This window comes from Manduca sexta, chromosome 13, assembly GCF_014839805.1.
Source record: "Manduca sexta isolate Smith_Timp_Sample1 chromosome 13, JHU_Msex_v1.0, whole genome shotgun sequence".
NCBI classification, from domain to species: Eukaryota; Metazoa; Arthropoda; class Insecta; order Lepidoptera; family Sphingidae; genus Manduca; species Manduca sexta.
Genome location: NC_051127.1, coordinates 7318196 through 7330578, shown reverse-complemented (window position 1 = coordinate 7330578; position 12383 = coordinate 7318196). Strand labels below are relative to the sequence as shown.

The 12383-nt window shown below is 37.7% G+C and overlaps 1 protein-coding gene across 1 annotated transcript in view; it reads left to right on the top strand.

Annotated features, from left to right (window-relative positions):
• The window catches only part of LOC115449799 (serine/threonine-protein kinase D1), a 151903-nt gene that overhangs the window by 127881 nt on the left and 11639 nt on the right, over positions 1–12383 (top strand). The window contains exons 2-8 of the mRNA XM_037438375.1: positions 1136–1301; positions 1757–1901; positions 2387–2530; positions 7280–7464; positions 11185–11222; positions 11257–11477; positions 12033–12142. Coding sequence (XP_037294272.1) covers positions 1179–1301; positions 1757–1901; positions 2387–2530; positions 7280–7464; positions 11185–11222; positions 11257–11477; positions 12033–12142 — 966 coding nt within the window. The 5' untranslated portion in view covers positions 1136–1178. The remainder of the gene's footprint in view (positions 1–1135; positions 1302–1756; positions 1902–2386; positions 2531–7279; positions 7465–11184; positions 11223–11256; positions 11478–12032; positions 12143–12383) is intronic.

The window sequence follows — 12383 nt, the reverse complement described above, 5'->3', positions numbered from 1 at the left end:
GAGCGCAGTGGAATACCAAATAACACTTTGTAATTCAAGGTGTTGGATGTTGTTTTTGCTGTTTATGAGCTCACATCGCTTACCATCAGGCGAACGGCAAGCTAGGCTCGTCATTGCAGCAATAAAAAAAAATAAACACCTGTTTGATATTGCACCAATTTACCGTCTTTTATATTCGTCTGGTGCATTGCTGATAAACCCCACGACCACCCTATCCAGTTCCAACACTGTACACATTTGATAATCATGGTTATATTTCGTGGATATCCGATCGGCCACGCTGGGTCAATATCTCAACATTACATGCGCTCAACACCATCATATTGTAAGCTTGGGATGTGAAATGCTCCGAGTGCTGGAGAGTAACAACACTTATTTATTATTACCACAAAACTGGCCATAAGCACATGACATTTATATAATACAAATATTTGGTACATAATAAATAAAATGTTTCCAAACCTCTAGATGTGAAGACGACATGCAAAAATTAGAAATAACAAATAAAACACAGAAATTGAAGGTCTTATGTGATCTGTGTTACCAACTTGTGTTTGAGATAAATTATATTTTTCAATATGTTGATCTTAACAGAAACAGATGAACAAAAGAAAATGCCAAACTTTACTAGAATAAACATTGATATTTATTAAGATGGATACAAAATACCTATTGATTTATACTTTACTACAAATAAATAAATAAATAAAAATATCGGCCCACGTGTGTGACGTTCAGGGATCTCATCTCTCGTCAGTCGCCACGCTATCTGGTCCCTTCTCTACTCAACATCAAGTGCAGTGGAGCACAATGTGTCCATAATGAAAAACTATACTCCCTAAATACATAGCTACCTGGAGCCATAGTTAAAAAAAACTCAACTAAACAACGGTACTGGAAAGCAAAATTCGCAATTTCGATTACTTGAACGACATGGTATTCCAGCTTTTTAGTTTAAAAACCAAACTACTGAACTTATTTAGAAAAAAATCTATAGTGCCAATCTGAAAGCAAATTTAATAAATAAAAATTCTTCAAAATTTTTGTTTTGGCAACATACACAAAATATATTGAGAATTGAGAAACTCCTCCTTTTTTGAAGTCTGTTACAAATCCGTTTCTTTTGATATCTCAGGTGGGCGCGAGTGCAGCGCGCGCGCCGGAGCTCGCAGCCAGCCATGGAGGACGAGGTGACGTTCATGTTCCAACTGGGCGTGGTGCGCGACGCCGCCGCCGCGCCGTACCATCTCCTCACGCTCGCCTACCTCAAGGAGCTCGCTGTTAAGTTCGTACATGAAAAGGTAACTGTCACCACTATTGTTGACAAAACTATGAAATAGCCGATGCTATCCGTTCGGGCGCACTGTTCATCGTGATAGTATTGTTTGTGAATACGAATATAAATGCTAATCATAAGTAACAAGAACTCACTATTGAATCTAATAGATACATCGCTAATAGGTAAATTATGCCTTAGCTTCTTTTAATCTGGGAAACGGACTTCATAATCGCGGGCAAAAGCTAGTGCATAAAATTAACTCTCAGGTACTTGCAGGCCGCTTTTAATAGGTCCGACTGGAAAACGAAAGGGAAGGCATTCAAAGAGTGTCTACCAGTCGGTAGGCAACGGCTTGGCTGAGCCTCAGGCATTGTTACAATTTATAAGCCGCGAATGCTGCTTACCATCATCTAAGGGAAAAAAATAAAGTTCAGCAGTTGAATTCATGTGGCTGATTAAGATGATGATGATACACAGATCCCGGACAACGGGCTGAACCGGCTCGCGGACCGCATCCTGCTGTTCCGGCACGACTACTGCTCGCCGAACGTGCTGCAGCTGATCAACTCCGCCTCCGACGTCACCGACGAGACGCTCGTCGAGATCGTCCTCACCGCCAACCGTCAGTATCTACCTTGGGTTTTGGTAACATACACGCCTTGGGTATACATATTGCAATCTTATGAAAGGTTTTTCTTTATATTTTCATGAAACTATATTATGAAGATTTTAAAATTAGGCGGAACTTCAAGACATCTGTTATCTTAGTCTTAAAATAATGCGTGTTCAATAAGGCGGCACCGCATACCATCGTAAACGAAAACGATTTATTTTTACATAAATTATACACTAGACCTGATGGTAAGTAATACGGTCCAATAAAACGTTCTATAAATCACATTATAAAACGTTAAAAACGTTACATCAAGTTTACATTCCGTTTGAGAAAACCTCACGTTTGTGGCCACCTCCAATTGAATTTATACAATAAATTTGTAATTCATACAAGTGGTATTTATCCGCGTATACCTCTGAAGCAGAGTGTACAATAATCTACATGTCTGAGTACTAAAAATTATTGAGATTCCATGTGTTTGGCCCCCACAGCGGTGATATGCGACGGCGGCATGGACTCGCTGCCGATCCTGCGGCCGCACGCGCTGGCCGTGCACTCGTACAAGGCGCCCACCTTCTGCGACTTCTGCGGCGAGATGCTCTTCGGCCTGGTCCGACAGGGGCTCAAGTGTGAAGGTACCGTATCTAACTGTGATGACTGGCGTTAATGAAACACGTTTTTACTTATAATCCGAGGTATAGGTATGCATCACACAACGCACAAGTTCACTCCGCCACGGTCGGTGGTCGAATGACCCCCACCGCTGTGTCCGCATGCACTACACTACCCTCAAATAATGTAGATGCCACTCAAAACACTGATCCAATGGTGAATCAAAACAAAAATAAATGAGACTCAAAATACTGAATCTTATCGCGTCCAAAGTAAAACGTAATTAAGACTCAAACCATTAATGCAATGAAACCTAAATAAAATGTACCTAATTAGGACTCAAAATACTACTCGTATTCTGTTTGAGAACCAAACAAATGTAAATAGGACTCAAAGAGTCAACCCAATGAATATAGAGTAGTGCATAGTGTAAGTATGAGTTATTATTAATATTTATTTATAAGTATATAGGTATGTAACGGTTCGGTATATATTAGAGTCTAACATGGACCGTCCTCTAATTAACACGTCTACCTAAATTAAATCATTGCAATAGTATATTATATCTAATAAGACGGGTTTAAGAGAGAATATGTGAGATGTAAATTGAAATATTTATTTATTTATTTATTTATTTATTCAAGATCTCCAAAAAAGATTACACATAATATATAAATGGTTCATTGGGTACAAGTAACATAAATATACAGACCTTGTGTATCTTTAATTCTAAGAAGATACAGCATGCATTAGTCTAATTAAAAATTCCTACAAAGAATAATGAAATAGTAAATCACAAATCAACATATTTTGTATAATTAATTAAGAATAAAAATAAAAATAAAAATCGACCGCTGAATAATCATAATAAAAAATACATTAAGAAGTAACATCATCATATCGTAAATCACATGTCATAAATAAAATACCATAAAATGTTATCACAAAACATTATAGGACTATATAATTAAAAAACAATTATTTACAAAATATTAAAAAAAAAATACAACATTATTAATTTATATTCCAATTATCCAATAAATAATAATTATAATTCCATCAATATTAAATTGTTAATTTCTTCTTTCTTTATTAAATATTTATTAATGTAATTAAAATTTACAATTTAAATTTAAAACGTGAATTTGGATTTTAATTCGTACGCAACATTCACACATCAAAAAGGACTTCTTTTATGAGATGTTTATATTTTGCTAGGCTATTTCTGAAGACGTCAATTTCTGGCGAAAAAGTTGTAATTTTGTTGTATTCATGCGACAACCTAGCAGTTGGTGAGTGTTTACCGAGGTTTGTTCGGGCTCGAGGTACTTTCAACAATGGATAAGAGTAACGCGGAATCTTACTAGGTACATTGATACAGATCTTGGCAAGCAGGTTCGGACAGTCAATACCATTGTTTAAGAGCTTATACAGAAAGACAAGCTCAGACAAACTACGACGAGACTGGAGAGATATTAAATTGAAATACCTTAGTCTTTCAGCATACGATGGCATAGTGGTTTTGACTTTAGCCCGAGATGCCAGGCTACATACCAGTCTTTTCTGCACATTCTCGATTCTCGCTATGTGAACCTGATAAGTCGGATTCCAAGTAGTGCTGCAGTACTCAAGGCTGCTTCGTACTAAACTGTTATACAGTAGTATTGTTGTTGATAGCCTTTTAAATTCTTTGGAGGAACGTAGGATGAACCCTAAGGACTTATATGCTGAACATATTATTTTATCCAGATGTTCTGTAAAACGAAGTTGACCGTCTATATGAATAGCCAAATCGCGAATGACTCCTTCTTCAGTTAGAGATGAGCCCTCTATGTTATATGAGGATTGAATTTTATTTCGCTTACGAGTAAATTTTATGTGGTAGCATTTGCTGCAATTGAGAGTCATTTTATTTTGCGTACACCAATGTTTTAAGGCATCCAAGTCCTTTTGGAGCAGACGTATGTATATTTAGTGCATTAAGCAAAGTCATATAGACTGTACCTAATTACTTCGTGTTACTAAATCGCGAAATACATTGATCAAGAGGTAAATGTTCTGAAGCATGAACATATAAAACAGGCATATTAGATAATGTAGAAACTTCTTTGACACTTCGATCATTAAAGCCCTAATTTCGACAAGGATCCTAAGTGCGCTCAGCTTTATTCCGCTATTTACAAATCGAGAAAACGTTAAAAAAATCTTTAAATATTCTAAATTGTAGTGACTCTCCAAGCTTCTTGCACTTGAAATTGGCGCCCTTATTTCGTCAAGATGGACTCCAAAGTGCACACGACCTTAATCCGTCATTATTTAAATTCAAAATCGTAAGTACACGCTTTCGATATCGTGGCGATACGTGCCGAACTTCATGTACACTACACGTGCCAATGCGATATATTAGGTCAGATTGTGAGAACATACTTAAATACATGCAAATCATGTTAATTAATATTAACCTATCAGTGACTTTAGTAACCTGTTGAGTAAAAAATATAACACGTGTAAATATAATAAGGTAACATTTGCGTGTTTGTTTGAGGGACATTAATGTTTGAACCGATTCTTATTTTTTCGTTGGAAATAAGCTGATTTCTTTGAGCTGGGTGAAGAGTTTTGCGCGATTTTTTACACAAAAGATTTAAAAAAATTGTTCTAACTAGTCTATGGTCATGTTTTACATGCGGTTTTGGCCGCGTTTATGTCTTGTCATGGAATAAAATGTCGTCATAGGAAACGATCATTTACCGAGATAAAAGGTTACTATCCGGTCATAAATTGTCGGCTAATAGAGGTGCCATTTAAATTGGATTAAGTATCTAATTTACAAGGTTTTTATGTTGCCTAAATAATTCCACAATCCATATAAATTCAGCATTCTTTATGATATACTAATAATTATATTTTTATGAAATACAAAATATAACTTTTAATAATCACAATAAAATATGTTTTTATTACGTGAATAAATCTTTACAAATTGCTCACAGTTTTTTTAATATTACTATTACAACATTATATGCATACAACGAACATAATATTATATCATTAAATAAAAATATCATCACTCATAATTATTTTTACAGAATAATAACAGTTATGCAATATTACTGCTATTTATTTCTTATTAAGGCGATACCTCAAGGTCCATTTTCATACATTTTATTTCACCTTTAATCTGGGTAACTAAACAAGTATTGGCAAGTAAAGAATTTAAATTCACGTCTAGTTAGTGATTAGTTCTCGCAGTTGAAAGAAAAACGTAAAAATAATTAATAATCATGGATATTTCGGCCTTTAAAATTTAATATGACGAAATTTTAAGTACTCCGACTTGACGATAAATCTATTATGCGAATGTAATTACTCAATTTAATTAATCATCATGCTGATACGGAAGATAGTCACAATGAGCTGTGGGTAGCGCGTGCAGAGACCACGTGTCAAGCGAACTAATGTTATTGTGCAGGTTATCTACCCAAAATACTAGATACACGGTACTTTTTTCAGAGGTCATAATAGCTTGTGGTAGGATATATTTTATATTCGACCATATAGCGACTACCGTACACAAGGTGTTATAACCCGCCATAGCGGCCCACTTTAGTGTGTCGCGTTCTGGGATCAACCTGTGTAATGGTTAAACAGGCCGGCATAATTGCATCGACTGTCGAGAGGTAATCATCTCTCGTTTGCCGAAATCCTATTGGACCTCAATCAACTTACCATCAGGTGCAAAGGGGTTATTATATAAAAAATACGGATGCGTTTGTCATATAGGTCATTTCATCTGCGTAGACGCGCCCCGTCACCTTTTGAGCGGGGGTGTTGCGGTAAGTGCACTAATTCAAGTACTTTCTCGACGCTATCCATCGTAGTGTGCGTGTGCATATACTGCTCACGCACACTGTAAGCGGCTGGAGAAGGTAGTGGGGCGCGTCTTCGTCGATGAAATCATCTATACACCTTGCATCAAGTAGGGCAGGTTGCAATTAAATATATCTACGTTCTCCGAAAGGATTTGTGCGTATGCGTGCGTACATGCGTGCGTGCATGCGTGCGTGCGTGCATGTGTGTGTTCTGATAGGACGCTGGGCAGTTGCATGTCGCGCCATAAGGGAGCAGAACCAACCATAGTATGGCCATGATGCTTGGACTGCCGATGAATGCATTGCCGATTTTCATTGAGATGTCCAGTCACTTCGGACTGTTGTTAGTGCTTTTGGTTGTTTTACTATGCACGCACGGAGTTTAAGGATCTCCCGAATTTCACACATATACAGAAGCATTTATTTCTCATAAAACTCCCTTGTTTTGAGAGGGTAGAAACTATAGCATAACGATTATATTACTACCGGGTTACTAAAACAAACATTCTACTAATTCAGTGGTCATCATTGGATCAGCGACACCAAGTTCCTTCTTATTCTTTCTTAATACAACTGATATAACAAGTTTCTTTCCAATAATCGTTAACGCTAACGGAAAACAGACATTAAATATGGGAATGACATGTCTTATGCCCTTGCAATCAATTTATCGCTAGCCTAAATCATTTTTATACATTATTTTGTTTTCTATTAACTTTAAGGATTGTAGAAAGGTCTACGGCCCCTGTTCACAAATGTGTTATTAGTTCAACATGTGTCTCGTGGCTCCTAAACGGATGAACCGCTTTTGAGAACACCACGACGGCAGTTATCTATGATGATTCTTTTTTAATGTAGTTTTTTGCATGGAATATGATTTGTTAACCCCTATGTCGGCAGGGTGCGGCCAGAACTACCACAAACGTTGCGCGGTAAAGGTGCCGTCCAACTGCGCGTCGCCGGCACCTGCGGGCGCGGCGGGCGCGGCGGGCGCGTGCGGCGCGGCGGGCGCGCGGCGCGCCTCGCACACGCGCAGCCCCTCGCGCGCCTCCACCGCCAGCCACGCCTCGCACGACGACTCGCTGGTAAGGCGCCTCGCCGACCTCGTCACACGGAAAATTGACTCGCGACGCACTGACGAAGAGTCCGATATACTCGAACACTGACTACACTACAGACTACCTACTACGGGATAAGGGCGCCATCAAACGCTTTTGCAGCGCTACAATTTACATACACTAATTTGGATGCGCCCTAAGAGTAAAGTCTCTAAAAATGTCTATTGGATAACATGAAATGAGTAGGTGTTACAGTTATATAAGTATTAACATAAACATTTCTTTAGGGTCTAGCTATGAATGTTGACGCAACTCTGCATTTACGATTTACCATCAAACGATTCTATACTTACTTGAAATAGATTTATAATGTCAATGTTTTGACCAAAATGCTAAGTTATGCATGCCACTTGGCTATACGGCTTCCTACATTATGAAATAAGTATTATTTGCTATAAGTAGTAAATTCCTTCATATTCACTGTAATAGGAACCAAAATAAAGAAATGTTAACATTTGCAATGATCTAAAATTATACAATTTTTCTCTGATTGTCAAAACTGACAAAATATGGTTTTCAATGATTGACTCACGCGCAAGAGTTACATAACCCACATTTTAAAATAATTGAAATCGTAGTTTTTTTTATGGAAATACAAATTTGTTATTTTATACATAAATAAGTTTGTGTTCATTAGTAAACGCGAACACTACCATTGACCCCCTCTCTTATGAATAATATAATCCATTAAAGCCTGTAATTAAAAAAAATGCAGCTCAGGCAATATATTTTTTTCAAAGAGTACAATAACAGAAAGTCTCCATCTCAAAATATACAATAAACATACCCACGCTCCATAAGAAATAATACAATAGGATAATAAGTAGTTATAAAAATTATTAATTATCTAATTTGAAGATGATATGAATAACATACTAACTCAAAATAGTTTTTCGTAAACATCATAAAAACTACAAAGCAGTTACGAAAGAACATTTACATAATATTCATTATCTCGAATCATATTTTTACTAGACTATATCATCTTCTAGAAAGGTTATTTTTTCAAGGAAAATTTTAAATTTTACGCAAATATTTTTATTAATAAAATATACACAAATAATATTAAGTAATTGTTGAAATGTTATTTCACAAATATTTTTGTTATATCAGACTAAATTTTTGTTTAAACAAAAATATAAGTAGTATATGTATGTATACTCAATTTCATGAAATAACATTTAACGATTTTTTTTATACAGAATCTCGTATTTTTATTACAATTTAAAATTGTGATTAATATTGTATACATCGATTCCGTCCATAACGAGTCATTGTATTCTTTTTTACTTTTTTATTTTTTATTTTTATAACATTTAGACTTACAGCACTTTGGGTGGTGGGTAAGATTTATATAATATTGGAAAAGCATGAAATAAATGTAATTTGTTAACATTTTATGAGTTTTATTTTGTAATGATACCCATCATCCAAGGTGTTGAGTCTCTAAGTTGCTCCATGAACGTGGATCACTGTATGGTAAGTGGTCAATATTGCTCATGAATTTTTTTCTTTTTTTTTTTCATTGGGCAAAGTGACCCCACTGCTCCTGGTGGTAGATGCAGTAGGGTTCAAATAGAGTGTCGACTGAAGACGGATTACTCCTCGCCAGTCGACACAATTATGCCGGCCTGTTTTTAACCGGATGTATATAGGATACAATAAATGGTCACAATCTTCCATCCGGTCAATAGATTAAACCAATCAAAGTAGGTCATTTGTAATCGTAACAAAAAGGATTTGTTCTAATTGAAAAGGAAAAAAGTTATTGAGAATGACGGTATATCCGGTTTTTCAACATTATGTCCGGTGGTTTTAAACTAGTCAGGTTCATCCCCTTCAGCTTTTGGAAGTACAACGCCGCACATAGCCCTACCACAAAGATTTTCAGACCAACCTGTTAGAAACGGCCTGCATCAATCTGGTTCCTAAAGTCGGGTTCAATAAACCAAAACAAATGCAAATCAGTGAAATATTTTTTGTAAACCGCGGTAGATTATCTGTGGTCAATCGTAAGTCCATATCAAAACGTCGGATATTAAACTCATGCGCCAATTAATGTGTGTCTTGAATTATTCGCTGCCTACACAACATAGTTCAGCCTCCGGAAACCGCCGAAACCGCTGAATAAATTTAAATTAAATTTTGCACAGGAATAGACAGTTTCTTTATTAAAGTATATAGGCATTGCATCCAGTCTAATTACAGGACATAATAAGACTTAACATCTCATGTCTCAGGATAGCGAGCGCAGTGGAATAGCAAACAATACTTTGTAATTCAAGGTGTTGGATTGTGTTTCTACTGTTTATGGGCGGTCGTATTGCATACCATCAGGCGAACGGCAAGCTCGTCTCGTCATTCAAAGCAATAAAAAGAAAATAAGGCTACTTAATATCCTCGAAAAATATACAGTGGGATATTCCAAAAATATGACGTCAACCAGTCTCCTATAAATATAATACATCGTTCTAAAGAAGTATAATGCGTTTAAACAAACACAAAACAACAATAAGTGAACTTTGCATAATATTCTTCATATTTTTTGTGTTAAGGCGTATCGCCTTAACACAAAAATTTAATATGACGAAATTTTAAAGGCAGAAATATCCATGATTATTAATTATTTTTACGTTTTTCTTTCAACTGCGAGAACTAATCACTAACTAGACGTGAATTTAAATTCTTTACTTGCCAATACTTGTTTAGTTACCCAGATTAAAGCCGAAACAAAATGTATGAAAATGGACCTTGAGGTATCGCCTTAAACCTTTCACTTGTAAGAGACCTAATATACCTAAACAGCATTATAATATTATTAAACTAAGGTGAGCTGACATCGTTGAAGCGACCATCGAGACATCACTGGCTTTATTCCACGAAAAGAGCTTCAAAGTTTAGGCGGTGTAGCTACAGTTTATGGGTAGTCGTATCTTACCACCAGAGAAGCGGATTGCTCGTCTCGTTATTTCTAAGAAAACCGCGGGCTGAGCCGCGAGCCAAAGCTAGTAAAGCGTTAAAACGAGTCATAGTAGTTATTTGGAAGCGGTTCTACTCGACAACTGAATGACAATATGTCTTGGGTACATTCACCTATGGCACGATGATGTGTCACACATTACTGGGTATTTTCAAATACAGCGCATGCGTTAGAGCACTTAACTTTTGTCCGTTTTAAATAACTAGTTATGTCTTTGTGTTATAAATTATAACGAATAAGTTTGATGCTACATTTATTTCATGAACATTATATGTGACGTACATACGCGTAGCTGCGGATTTTCTCAAGGGAGAGGGGATGGGGCAGCACCACGCGATGCTCATGGAAGGCTGTATGGTTTGTTATATGGTGGCCAAAGACGTTCCAAGGGCGGGCGTCGACCAACCTTCGCGTATAATCTTTTGTGCTTATACAAAAAAACAAAATAATATATACAAAGAGCACTTGTTTAGGTCATATAGGGTGAATAAATGTCATATGAAAGAAAAAGTATCAGAATAACCAGAAATTGTACAGGCTTGGATGTTTTGAATTTGTTCAACAATTTTTGTGACTGACACCTGATGGTAAGTGAAGTGACCTCCGCGTGTAAGATCGACTGACAAGAGATGACTCCACCACTCGCCACAGTCGTTACTGCCCAGTTGAATACTTATAAATAATAGCAGAGTAACTGATGTCTACAGCTGGGCGGCAAGCGCAGCCGCTCTCCTCTCCCGCGCGGGCTCCGTCTCGGGCTCCATCTCAGGCACCACGAGCACGTGGCCGCTGCCATCGCTGGGCCACGCGTCGCTCGGCATCCCGCACACGTTCGAGGTGCACTCCTACACGCGGCCCACAGTCTGCCGCCACTGCAAGAAACTGCTGCGCGGCCTGTTCAAGCAGGGGCTGCAGTGTCGGGACTGTCACTACAACGCGCACAGAAAGTGTCTCCCCTTCGTGCCCAAGGACTGTGGGGGGGAGATACGGGATCCACACGGTGAGTCATATACTTTATATATTACTATAATATTTGCCTGTATATAGGCTCGCTTGCTCAAACACGGTTAGCTAAAATGCCCCGGTCTGACTATAGTCCTGTATTCGTTGAGTAGTCTAGCATTTAACTAATGGGTTCTATTCCCGATCAGGCTAAACTGTATGGGATTATGTTGTACAGTTTACTCGAATATTGATCTTCCGAGTAGAGCTAAGGCAGACAGCTGCACGAATCGTTTATGCATGCGTTAAAGAAGCGTGTCTCGCTGATCCTACATTGAAATGGCATATAAGCAAGATATCCATTGCATAAGACCTCTATTGATATCTCGCTACTGAGTTCGGACTTTCCCTTCTGAGAAGGGTAGCATTTCTATCAGAGAGTGCCTTATTAGGGGGTCGAATGTCACTTCACCACACCGTGTGGAAACCGCTAGGCTTGCACACCACCACCACCAATAAGATACGATTAATCAAATAATAACATCGGAAGATGGAAATACTGACAGTCCACTTACCTCCATAGTAAAATCTGAAGTTAGTTATATATGTCCAGGTGAAGCGGACAGCAGCACGGGCAGCGAGTTGTCGGAGACCGCGCGTCTGCCCGACGAGTCGGACGACGAGACCACGCCTGACGCCGCCGAGTCCAAAGCGGAAGATGAGGTAATGCAAGCTTCTACACACATGACGATGAACATCATGGCATATTTGGTCGCTGGCAGGGTATTTAGAGTTTTAAATTGAGGAGGTGCCGCTTTCGATGCTCAAGTTCTACAACTTCATGTGTCTATCTATTCGACTGATATTGATTAATATTAAAATGAATAGTTTGTCCAACATGTGTAAGTAATGAAAAGTGTTCCGACCACATTATTCGAATAGTAAAACTAAACCATTGTTCCAT